This window comes from Phalaenopsis equestris, unplaced genomic scaffold (genome assembly GCF_001263595.1).
Source record: "Phalaenopsis equestris unplaced genomic scaffold, ASM126359v1 Scaffold000741, whole genome shotgun sequence".
Classification (NCBI taxonomy): Eukaryota; Viridiplantae; Streptophyta; class Magnoliopsida; order Asparagales; family Orchidaceae; genus Phalaenopsis; species Phalaenopsis equestris.
In genome coordinates this window covers 140,207-153,394 of record NW_018165181.1, presented here as the reverse complement: position 1 = coordinate 153,394, position 13,188 = coordinate 140,207, and the positions used below count along the sequence as shown (strand labels likewise).

At 34.2% G+C, this 13,188-nt stretch overlaps 1 protein-coding gene across 1 annotated transcript; it reads left to right on the top strand.

Annotated features, from left to right (window-relative positions):
- The first annotated feature begins 11,729 nt into the window (after positions 1 to 11,729).
- Positions 11,730 to 12,010, top strand: LOC110030607 (hydrophobic protein RCI2B-like). The gene has a single exon (XM_020733393.1). It carries the CDS (start codon positions 11,766 to 11,768, stop codon positions 11,928 to 11,930), a length of 165 nt encoding a protein of 54 aa, XP_020589052.1. The 5' UTR covers positions 11,730 to 11,765; the 3' UTR covers positions 11,931 to 12,010.
- Positions 12,011 to 13,188: the final 1,178 nt, after the last annotated feature.

Genomic DNA, 13,188 nt, shown 5'->3' with positions numbered 1-13,188 from the left:
GAAGTGAAGAAAATTTGTTGTTTTGGACTCTTTCTTCTTATCCTCTTTTATCCTATTTTTTTGGGCATCTGCTTTCCACAGTGATGTGGTCCTCTGGAGCATAATTTAAAAAGGAAGTATGCTTCAGTTACAAAATTCCTTCTCATGTAATGTTGATGTCAAAAAAAAAAAAAAAAAAAGCTAACGTTGATCCTAAGGTAATCTGATGGTTCAAAAGAGAAAAAAAAGATGAAAAAGGGTCAGCCAACAGAAGATTATGAGACCAACTTTTACGACCGAGTGAAGCTATTAGAGTCAAAGCTATTAAGACCAAAGCTGACTGTGCCATGAGACAGTCCAAAGATGACCGAAGGATATAAGAACAGACCGAGATCTAGGTAAGATCTAGTTTCTTTACATCTCCAACCACCCCAGAGGCATCCACAGGCTCCTTATAAGAGGTTAAGGATCGATGGCTGAACCATATCAACTAGTTTAATCATACCAACCAAACTCAGTCGATCAAATCGATCCCCTCCAGCTGAGCGGATCTCAACTAACCAAGACAGATTAAATTAAAAACCTAGAGAGCAGCCATACGATAAGCTCGTACAAGTAAAATACCAAGAATATCTTGTACGTGCTGGGTCTGCATTGACTGAAGATGCAGGTCGAGTTGTTGGAGTTGACCAACAATCACATATCAATCAAGGAGTATAATTGGTGGAGACTGAGACGTAATTCACACTCTTCACTCTTTCGCCCACCCTCACTATGAAGACGCGAGGCTATCCCAAGACCACGAGGCAACCAACAAACATGCTACTGAAGGAGTCACGTATGGTCTCCTGACCAGCAACCAGTTCGGTTTAACAAGCACCCGTTGCCCAAATATGAAGCACTCAAGACAACTCTGTTGAGAGTTTCGATGACCAAAATAGCGGAGGCCACTCAGAATAAAGATTATTTCAGGAGAGCACCCAAGATCAAAACTGGAGCTTACCTATTGGACCATAAGAAGTAAAATGCTTACTATCAAAACCATATGCATGATACGGAGGAATGTCGACACCTTTAATAAGAATTGATTGAAGAGCTGATCAAGCATAAAAACTTAAGGAGTTTGTGGCTCCAGGAGCAATGCCCAACAACAGAGGAAATCTCTAGTGAAAGATATATTGGATGAGCCACTTTGAACCCACACAATCCACATCACTGACATAGTTTCTACCATTTTTGTAGGAGGAAACTCATCCCTTCAAGCCAACAAGAAGAGGCTTCAGTCAGAAGAGCTATGTGCCTCCACCTTCACTCTTAAATGTAGCTCACAACCCCCCATATCCTTCACTAATGAAGAGTGCCTATAGGAGTAATCCTTATAATGATGCATCATTGTCACTACATTAATCGACGACTACCAGATATGTAGCATTCTTATCAACACTAACAGCGCCGCGAATGTCTTGTACAAGTTAGTGTTTTATATGATGAGTCTCGACATGATTGACTGACACGACAATAAGCCCACTTTGTAGTTTTTCTGGCAAGAGGAAGTCCTAGAAACCATTACTTTGTCAATCACTTGGGTAGAAAATGATAATCAATTAACCAACGTTTAAAAAATTATGGTGATCGCTTCACCACCTACTTACAATGTTATCTTCAGTCGTCCCCTTTTTAACTCCTTCATAGTCATCACCTCAACCTATCACATGTTCCTAGGCAATGATGAGTTAATCACCATATAAGGTGACCTAGAGTAGTCTTGCACTTGTTACCTCCATGCGGTCAGAATCTCTGAGCAAAAGTCTGTCAAGCTCGACAATCTAAGAGAATGGGGTCTTGTGACTAGCGAGATTACCATCAGTTCTTGGCGATGGAGGACAAAACAAGAAAAGTTTTTTTTAATAAGTAAATCTTATGATGAAGGGTGCAAAGATATGTTGATCGATACCCTCCGTGACCACCAAGTCGTTTTCACCTAGTCCACCATTGAAGTGCAAAGGATACTGAATGATGCCGTGTGTCGTCACCTTAACTTCAATCCAACTGCATGGCCGATGAAGCAAAAGATGAGTTCATCAATCATCGCTCTGGTCTAGCTGATCTAAGAGGAGGTTCAAAAATTACTGGAGGTTGTCTATATCTGAGAGGTCTAGTATCCATCGTGGGTGCCAACATTATCATGATGTAGAAGTCAAATGGCAAATGCAGGATGTATGTGGACTTCACAAACTTGAACACTACCTGCCTGAATGATAGCCACTCCATGTCTTGGATTGATGCGATCATGTATGCAATGGTTAGCTTTTCTGTAATGAGTTTCCTTAACACATTCTCTCACTACCACCAAATCAAAATACATTCAACCGCAGATAAAATTTTATTCTAGAGAGGGAGTGTATTCTTATCATGCAATGGTCTTTGTGCTAAAAAATGTTAAAGCTACCTACCAGTGAATGATGGATGTAATCGTTGCAAAACAGAAAAAAAGAAAATATTAAAGTGTATGTGGATGTTGTTTTTTGTGAAAAACCAAATGCCTAACAACACATAAAAAATCTAAAAGAAACTTTTGAGATACTTAAAAAATTTAATAAGAAGCTCAGTAAGCTCAAGGTGCACCCTTAGGGAATTCACAGGCAAATTTTTAGACTACCTCCTAAACCTGAAGGGAGTAAGGGCCAATCAATAAAAGGTGTAGGCACTGATCAATATGTCCTCTGAAACACTAAGAAAATTCAAAAATTGCTTAAATGGATTATATAACTAAGATGGTTTATCTCAAAATAAAACGACAAGCACATTGTCATTTTAAAAACATTACGGTAAGCAAAGGACTTTATTTGGCCGGTTGAATGTGAACAATCATACAAAAAGCTAAAAGACTCCCCAACATCACCATTGCTACTCCAGAATCCAAAGCCTAACAAAGAGCTCTCCCTATACTTGGAGGTTGGATTTGAAGCCATTAATTCAGTTTTTTCTGAGAAGAGCTAAGGAATTAGTTCTCGATTTACTTTGTTAGTTGAGTCATCCAAGGTACTGAGCTCAGATATCCAATTATGGAAAATTAATGTTTGCACTCATTATTTTGTTTCTACCCTCATACTTTATCAATACTTTTAAACACAGCAGATCGGGATCATCACCGACCACTTGCTCAATTTTGTGCTCACTAGGTTGAGTCTGATCAGCTTCATAAAAAGGCAGTGGAACTAAATGAGCTTAATCTCTCTTACGTGCTCCACACTATATCAAAGCACAAGCCATAACTAATTTATTGGCTGATTTTTTTATACCAAGAAAGTCGGAGAAGAAGTGGTTACTGATAACCATACTTGAGTCCTACACATCACCAAAACAGCTATTCAAATTAGGACCCCTGTTTGGCTCTAACTAATCCATTCAAGAATCATTTCTACCACTTAATTGAAGTTGGATTCAAAGTCACGAATGATCAATTTGAATACGAAACTTTGATCATCGGACTATAATTCTCTTACCACATGTACGCTTGACACCTCTTGGTAAAATATAACTCACAACTGGTGGTGAATCGAGTGAACATGTAATTCAGTGTTAGAGATGAGAAGATGACCAATTATCTCAGTAAAACTAAAATAGAGATAGGAAAATTTGAACGCGTCAAGATCAAATACATCTTCTGAGCGGAAAATCAAGTGGCTGACCTCTTATTCAAGTGCATCTGGTTGGGGGAGGGAACACCTCAAAAGATTATCTAACCATCCATTTAGGAAGCCAAAATGATCGAGTTAGAAGTTAAAGGGACAAACTGCTGGGTACATCCTTATATCATGTCTTAGAAGAAGTTAATGATTCGATGCGCCTCAAAATCAAGGCAATCCAATGTCTAATGATTGAGGGAATGCTTTTTTGGAGAACAGACATTTTTTTTATCTGAAATGTATAAAAGAAGACGAGGGAGAGGATTTCCTCTAAAAGATACATTCAGGAGACTGCGAGATCTACTGTGAAGGAAAAAAATTTGCACACCGAGTGCAATGATAGGGTTATTTTAGGCTGAAGCTTTAAAAAGATGTCGAGGGATTGTCAAGGAGATACAAGAAATCATAGAAATACACACTGCTGTAGCACCTTCTGACTCATCTGTATCCCATTGTCAGAACATGACCTATCGCCATTTGGGAACTCGACATCCTCGAACCCTTTCCCTCACCATGAGGCCAATACAAATTCCTGCTCAAGGTGGATTACTAAAGTAGATCAAGGATAAGAAGATCACTTAAACCACCATAAAGGTCATTCTAAAATTCATTTGGACTTGTCTAACGTGTCTATATAGGCTACCACCTGTAATCATCACAGACAACATAACACAATTTGTTAACTAGGGGTGAAACATTTTTGCCAAAGCCAGGAGATCAACCTACAATTTGTGTTTGTTCATCACCTTAGAATAAATGGGTAGACCAAAGTAGACAACAAGATCATCCTAAATCTACTGGGAAAAAAGGATGAAGGAAGTAAGGGAAACTGAGTTAAGATCCTTCTATTTATTCTCTAGGCAGTCTGAACGACACCTTCCAAGGTGAGTAGGCTAACCCCATTCAAATATAATCATCAAAACCAAAGAGTGGTGACAACCTCAACATTAGAAAAAAATAGATTGACTTGGTGGAGAAATGAGTCAACTCAGCCTTCGACATATAGAAGTGAAGTGATGAACATCTCACTATTATAACAAGTATATCAAAGAAGACTTTCATCACTAGAGACTTCGTGTTGAAGAAAACCGACATAGCCGAGCGAGAACAAGACATGGGAAAGCGTGACCAGACATGGACCGGGCCATTCATCATTGACAAGCGGGCCTCCCTTTGAGCATACAAGCTAAAAACCAACACGGGAAAAAGTTCCTCAAACGTTGAGTGGAGATGAATTGAAGACATTTTATCCTTTATGAAATTTTTTGTATCTCAGTAATGAGAAAGTGTTATCATTCTAACCTTTTTATTTTATTGTCAATTGTATAAAATGGTAAATAAAAATTATAATATTGTACATACGATCCTAATTTCAACCAACACTCGAGAAACTTAATAAGTTCATGTAAGCACTTGAAAAAAACTGACTAACACTCGGGGAACTCAAACCAAGCTGTTAGAAATATTTATGTTCGAGCCAAAAACGGATAATGTAGGATAACACCCAATCACTAAAAATTATATAAATAATCAATAATGTTGAACACATGTATGATCGTTGAATTATATAAGAATCTACCTGTAATGCTTAGGCATTAAAAATTTCTATCTCTAATCGTCTGTAGCCCATGTTAGGTTAGATTTTGGTGGTGGTTCCCTACCCATTAGCGATAAGATCCACAGTGGCTAGCAAATGAATCACCCCAGCAACAAGTCATGAAGGTTACCCTCGCGATGACTGTGATAAGATTTAGTTAATATGTCTTGCATAAGTGCAGCCTGTCAAAGGCAACGACTGATCTGAGTCACTGTGACTGGGAGGTATATGAATTGAGTTGGGGGATAGCATACACCTACATAATCATAATCCATTTAAATTCAACAACCTTTATATCAATTAGCCTTTCAACTTTGCGAAAAGACTAGAAGTGGCTTACCTTCCACCAATTGAATCTCCCTAACTATAATAATTGCTTGATGCGTGTATGTAAAATAAAATGAATAAACTCAAAGGTATGGCAAGAGCATAAAGATAAACACTTTCATTATTTTTCATAAATCAAGTACTCTTATAGAGAAAGGGTCAAAATAAAAAAAAATACATATAATTATGAATCACCATAAAAAATACCGAGAGTGATTCTTTCTAATGTCATTTGAAGAAATGCAACCAAACCAAAAAAGCCTATTGAAGAAAAATCTCTCGCCATAAACGAATGACTTATCAACAATATTTTTCATTTGTTTCTTAGACTTGGAGTAAATCAGACTTCACAACATCCAGATCTCAGCACATTCAGAGAGTTATACCTTATTTTCTAAAACAACAACTTGTCATTTATTTCCACAATATCTTTCTCTAAATCAATGACTCGATCTTGCATCTCTGACACTACAACTTTAGCCTACATCGAAGCATCGCTTGATCCTAATCTTTTGGCAATAGAAAAAAAGTCTTATTTGTTTCTCACAAGCTTTCCGTGAGTGGTGACAAATTATGATAGCACATCTACTACACCCTCTGAGAGGGTCTCTCAATGGACAAGATATGGTCCTGCCGATTACTGTGGTTGATCGACATTCCTCGACGCATCATTTACAGAGATTGGGTCAGCCGACACTAGAATATCTGCATCCACCCATGCTTCCTCTTAAGCTGAAGTCACATCAACAAAATGTGGAGCCGTCAGGCTTAGAACTAAACCATCAATGATGAAGTAATGCACATGGAGAGCAAGTACGATGTTCAATTCAAAGGTCTCTAAGTCCCCAATCTCCATCAGCTCAATCTGGTTTGATCGAAAGAAGAAAGGAGGAGAAGTAAAAAGCTCATCATATGTCTTCATTATGACCTTCTTCTGCAACAAGAAAAACTCTGATTGCTTGAATGCCTCAGATTCAGCTGTCGCCACCCTTTCTTCCACTAACTTTTTCCTTAGCATCCAATCAATTTTCGCATTCTTGGACAAGAACAATCAACTTGAAATGGGAAGATCTGATTCCTTAGTATCTCCAACCACCCTAGAGACATCCAAATACCCCTCATCAAGGTTCAATGATCGATTATCAAACCATATCAACCGACAAACTTATACTTATCAAACTCATCCGATCGAGCTGATTCCTTCCAATCAACTGATCTCAACCAACTTAGATAAATCAAATTGAGTTTAGTTGGCCTACCTAGAGAGCTGTCAGACGATATGCCCATACATGTAAAGTACCAAAACTACCATATACAATCTTTTTAAAGCAGAGACAAAAATGTAACATCATCACATTGTATCTTCTCTTCTATAAATTAGGAGATCATTTTATGAATAAAACACTATTAATACAACGTTTTACTATTCACTCATCTCTTAGTTGCCCTCTCTCTCCTTATGTTCTATTCAGTGGGTGTGATCAAGGACAAATCAAGATTCAACAACATATGTAACTGAATTCAAGGAATTCATATATTATATATTTTTTCCCCTATATTTATTAGAAATAATTGCAGTTAAATCACTGAAAGTGAATAGTTGGAATGAAATAAATTAAAAATTATACATACCATTCAATTCTTTTCTATTTACATATCTAAACACCCAACCTTCAATTTTCACATCATTTCAATTTAAAAAAAAAAAAGTTAAAATAATGATATTTTTAATGTGAAATATATGAAAGGTTTGGGGGATATAAATGTAAAAAACATTTTCTTTTAGGTGTTGGATATATAAATACATAAGAATTCAGTGATATATATATATATATAGATATATATAAATGCCCCCTCTATTATTATTATTATAATGAAGATAATGCAATTTTATAAGGCAAATATAATGAAGTCTTCGTGTATTTATAATCTCTTCTCCTTAAAACTAAATTAAAAATATATTTATTTATAAATTTGAGATGAAATAATTGAAATATTAATCAAATAAGTACGTAGGAATTGAGTGGTATGTATGTAAATAACCCAAATATTAATCAAAGAAAATGCCTCTTTAAGTTTTTTCATCACATATCAATACACTTTAGGAAGGCTTACATACATACCACTCAATTCCTATGTATTTACATATTTAATGCCTAAAAATCAATTTTTACATTCATGCCACTTTATGAAAACTTGTATTTAACTCTTTAAAATTTAGAGCAGTGATAGTTTTGACGTAATATAAAAAAATTACGTGCTATAAATATAAAAAAGTAAAGTTTAGGTGCTAGATTTGTAAATAAAAAAGGAATCGGTTGGTATGTCCCATGTAGGGGTGTAAACGAACCGAACACGAATGAATAGAACTTGTGTTCGTGTTCGGTTCGTTTAAAATTTAGTTTGTTTGAAATAAGCTCGTGTTCAAAATTGTTCGTGAAGTCACTGTTCGTGTTCGTTTCTTAACGAACGAGTCGAACATGAGCTGTTCATGAACGATGAGCCAGTTTGATATCCCAGATTAATATATTTAAATAATATTGATGTGTGCTGGAAAATTCGCGGCGGTAGAGTAACAAATTATTGTTAGCATTGTACGAAAGTTCAGCACACACACAGATGAAATAGAAAAAAACAGTGATGGTTCCAGAAGTTTTTGCGTGGAAAACCCGTTAGGGAAAAATCACGGGGTCTGGCCCAGTTGTGGAAGTCTACTATTAATTGATGATTACAGAAATCCCTTATCCCATAGACTGGAAAGGGTAACTATATTTCTCGGATTACAATCTCGTCTGATGACGTCTGGTTGGTGGTGATTGATGACGGTAGGTGGTGGTTGACGACTGTTGGTGGTGGTCGACGACGGTTGGCGGTGGTCAACGACGACAGACGGTGATCGTCCGAGGTCGGTGGTGATCGTCGGCGATCGACGACGGAGGTTGGCTGCGGTTGACGGAGGTGGTGCTGAGCTACAGCTTCTCCGCAAGACCCCAGGCTCACTCTAGACTCCCCCCTCCTTTCATGAGAGGGATGAGACTCTATTTATAGTGTTCTGGGTACAATTAATGCAAGAATATGAACCATTTTGATCGGACGGTCCGACGAGCTTCCCTCAATCATATGGCGTTTAATGGACATTTAAGTGCCTTAATGATGTCAGAATTTAGTGATATTGATTTAGGGATATTGAGCTCATTGGATTTGTCTTGTCGAGCCGCTCGATTTGAGTCTAAATTTGTCATATTTGACAACCGTTTGACTTTCTAAATGTATTCATAAATCTTCTAACTGTGGTTTAATGACTTGATCTGGGTTTGATTTGACTTGAATTGGGCTAGTTTTCATATCATTATGTCCGTCTCATCGAACCCGTTAGTTTGACCATAAGTTTACTAAAATCGGAGCTCTGGATGACTTTTTATTAAGATTTAAATGTTTCTTGATTAAAATATCATCTCGAGATTTGTGTCATGTCTCGAGATTCGTGTTGGATGATCAAATTTTGTTGGTGGTGTATCAAATATATTATATTAATTATATAACTTATATTATATAAATATATAATATCTATATCACTATATTACTAATATACTATATTAATATATTATTATTGTTATCAATTTATTTTATATTATAATTTATAAAATTTAATTTTTAAAAATATGATAAATTATATATATATAATTAGTTTAAATTATTTTATATTTCTAATAATAAAGATTCAAACACAAACTAACGCATCACTGTTCGTTTTTGATTCGTTTAACTAACCGAACGAAAAAAAAAAATTTGTTCACTCACGTTCGTCTCGTATACTTATCGAACGAATCAAACACGAACTCATTGACGAACCGAACACAAATTGTTCATGAACAACAAGCTCTTTTTGACAGCCCTAGTCCCATGTGTATATGGTTTACATGAACTTTTTCATCACATAAATATTACATTGCTCATTTTTTTTTCATATAAAATATAATTTCTATTTATACAAAAAAAAAAAAAGATTTACATATATATCACACAATTCCTATGCATTAACATGTCTAACATCCAAACTTCATTTTTTTTTACATACATACCCCTTTGCATATATATCACCCATATAAAATGGCGGTATTTCTAATGTGATATGAAAAATTGGTGTGGTATAAATAAAAAAGCAAAATTTATTGTCAGATGTATGTATAAATATATAGAAATTGAGGGGTATATATGTAAATGGAGGATTCATGACATTTAAATCAATATTATGCATATAACATACATATATTTTTATGTTTGTTCAAAACCGAATACATCTAATAGTATTTTGGCCAAATTTTTAAATCTTTTCAACAAAGAAAATATGAAAATATATTAATGGAAGCTTATTTGAATGAATTTTATAATGAGGTGTTATTTTTTTATAGAAAATGAGTGATAATTTATTATTTCAAAATTATTTATATAATATTCTAATCAATGCGAAATCAAGTTATATCTCTAAATTATTACATTAACATTAAGGTGAATATAATTTTTAAAAAAGCAACTAAATTTTAGGTTATATTTTTTTAAAATAAATTAAATAATTTAATTTAATTTTTTTATAAAATTAGGATCTGTTTGGGGTAGCTGCAGCTTATTGAATAATCTGCTGATAAGCTGATTAAAAATAATCTGCTGATAAGCTATGTGCGGTAGCTATTACAAATTTTTATTTTTTGGAAAAGTCAGACCGCAGCCAGAAAGTTGCCACCACACCTAGACAGGTGCGGTGTACAAATGCTATTTTTAGTGTTTTGAAAACGCATAAGCTGTCAAAACGCAGTTTACCCAAACAGATCAGGACCACAAATAAGCTGCCTCAAACGAACCCTTAAATTATCAAATTATAATTTTGCTCAAACCATGCAGGCTTGACGAAGGCCGGCAGAACACAGAAATGGTGAGTAGCACGCAAAGACAAATATAATAATTATATTAAAAAAATAAAAAATAGAAGCCGTCCATTCCCACATTTTCCTAACGGGAATCTCAAATTTTTTTCTTTTTATTTTATTTTATTTATGGAAGATTATGTAACAGAATTTTAAAAAAATTTATATATCCGATATATAAATTTATGCATTTATTATTTTTTGCTTTTTGATTTTTAAATTAGATTAGAATTATTATTATTATTATTCTATAATACAATTATTTTTTATTTTCTATTTTAAATTAATCATTGAAATCTTATACAAGTATTAGATTATATATAAATATATATATTTATGTCCCCATTTTTTTTAATTTTACATACATTCCACACAATTCTCATGTATTTACATATTTAAAGCCTTAAAATTCAACATTTTAATTTATATTTACAATGAAAATACTTTTTTCATTTTAAAGAAGTTAGTAATAATAATATTTTTAATATGATGCTAAATACATTTTAGAAAAGTCACGTTTAGTAATATCCGACAAAATTAGGCCGGATTATAATAAGCTAAAATTTCTGATCAATGATATGAAATTTTAAATATTAGTTATGTAAATCGATGCCAATTGTATGTATATATGTAAATTCCTCTTTTACTATTTATTTATTTATTTATTTATTTATTTCTCTCTCTCTTTTAGCCCATTTAAACAAAAAATTATGCATCAGGACTCCGCACTTAGAGTTACGTGCGGAGTCCAATGAAATCATACTACGTGGAGGTACGGAAAAAAAAATTAGTCCGATAACACAGGAATATTCCTCCAGTGGTATTTCATGTTTATCAGGTGTTATTATATGTTATTCATGTGTTATTGTATTATAGGAATATTCGTAGTGTTATAGTAACACAATAACACTTGAATAACACATAATAATATTTGAATAACACACAATAACATCTGAATAAAAAGGGAGGAATATTCTCTTGTGTTAACGGACAGATTTTGTTTTTTTTTCCTATCACCGTCACGTAACGTGATCTCATTGGACTTCGCACATAACTCTATATGTAGAGTTCTGATGCAATATTTATTTATTTATCTATCTTTTTTAGCCCATTTAAACCGGCCATTTCCTCTGCAAGCGCTAAAACAGAGAGAGAGAGAGAGAGAGAGAGAGAGAGAGAGAGAGAGAGAGAGAGAGAGAGAGAGAGAGAGAGAGAGAGAGAGAGAGAGAGAGAGAGAGAGAGAGAGGGAAAATGGCGAGAAGAGATTTTGTTGAGATTGTGGTGGCAATACTTCTGCCACCCCTCGGCGTCTTCCTCAGGTTTGGATTGAAGGAGGAGTTCTGGATCTGCCTCGTTCTCACCCTCTTCGGCTACCTCCCAGGCATCATCTACGCCGTCTATGTCATCACCAAGTGATCGATCCCACCATCTCCGCCGTCCAATTTTTCTTCTTATATAATAACAGTGCAAATGTTTTTATTTTTCTTTTTTCTCTTTTCGGCTTCCGTTTTTTTAAATTTCTATTTTGCTCTTTCTTTGTAAGAACAATACAAATTAGAAATTTGAGCCCTTTTTTCATTCATATTTTGGATATCCTAACTAGGGCGGTTGTTAACGATTCAATTTCGAGACGAGTTGGGGCTCAAATTGATTTAGCAGTGGCTCGTTATATTTGATTTCAAGCCAAATCCGCTCAAAATTGAATCGAGCTCGATCCGGCTTGAAATCAAAACAAGCTGACTCAAATTGAGTTATTTAGATTTGTTTTAGCTCAGAATTGGTTCGATCTAACTCAAACTTGAAACTAATTAACTCAAATTGAGTTATTTGGATCTATTCCAGCTCGAAATCGGCTTGTAACTCATTATATTCAATTTTACTTAACATTAGATATATATAAATTTTATAAATAAAAAATAATACGAGGTGATCTCGAGTCAGTTCAAGCTGATTCATGTATGACTCGAAATCGGTTTGAAAAGAAAACGATTTGGCTTATAGCCCGACTCATTGTTTGGATCCGACCTCAACCAAGCTAACATTTTAATCGACTTTCGATGATTAAAGGTCTTGGAGCTAATTTCATAGCCCTAATCCGAACCAAATATATAAGATTGAGTTAATCCATATTAAATGTTAATTAAGTGCTTAATAAATTTTATTGATCATAATGTTTTTCATAAAATTTGGGTTATTTTATTAAGGGGTCATTTGGTTGCTTCTATTAGTAAAGTAATGTAAATCAATTGTAGAGAATTTTTATATTTCATCCATTGTTTTAATGAAATTGCAATGTCATAAAATTTTCATTAAAAAATTAAGCGATTTTTAAATACACTGTAGAAATTTATCTGTGTCGGCCTCTGCTGTTTAACTGTTGGCGATCATCGTAGTCACCACTTGTCGATCACCGCTCACTTTACATTTAAATTAATATAGGAATCTCTTATTTATTTTACTTCAATTTAAAAAAATGATAAAAAAAAGTTAAACATATATTTTTTTAATTATAAAAATATTTTTGGAGCTCTAACTTCTTATCATGATGGAGATGTGCAATAATATTTTGGTATTGTCATTAAAATTATAATTTTGTGTATTCTAATATTTTTTTCTTATTTTGTCTTCTATAGTATAATATGATTATGACTTTTGAATATATATATATATATAT

Bases quoted from the DNA above. Each gene is read 5' to 3' on its own strand.
- LOC110030607 (XM_020733393.1), top strand. From the start codon at position 11,766: ATGGCGAGAAGAGATTTTGTTGAGATTGTGGTGGCAATACTTCTGCCA.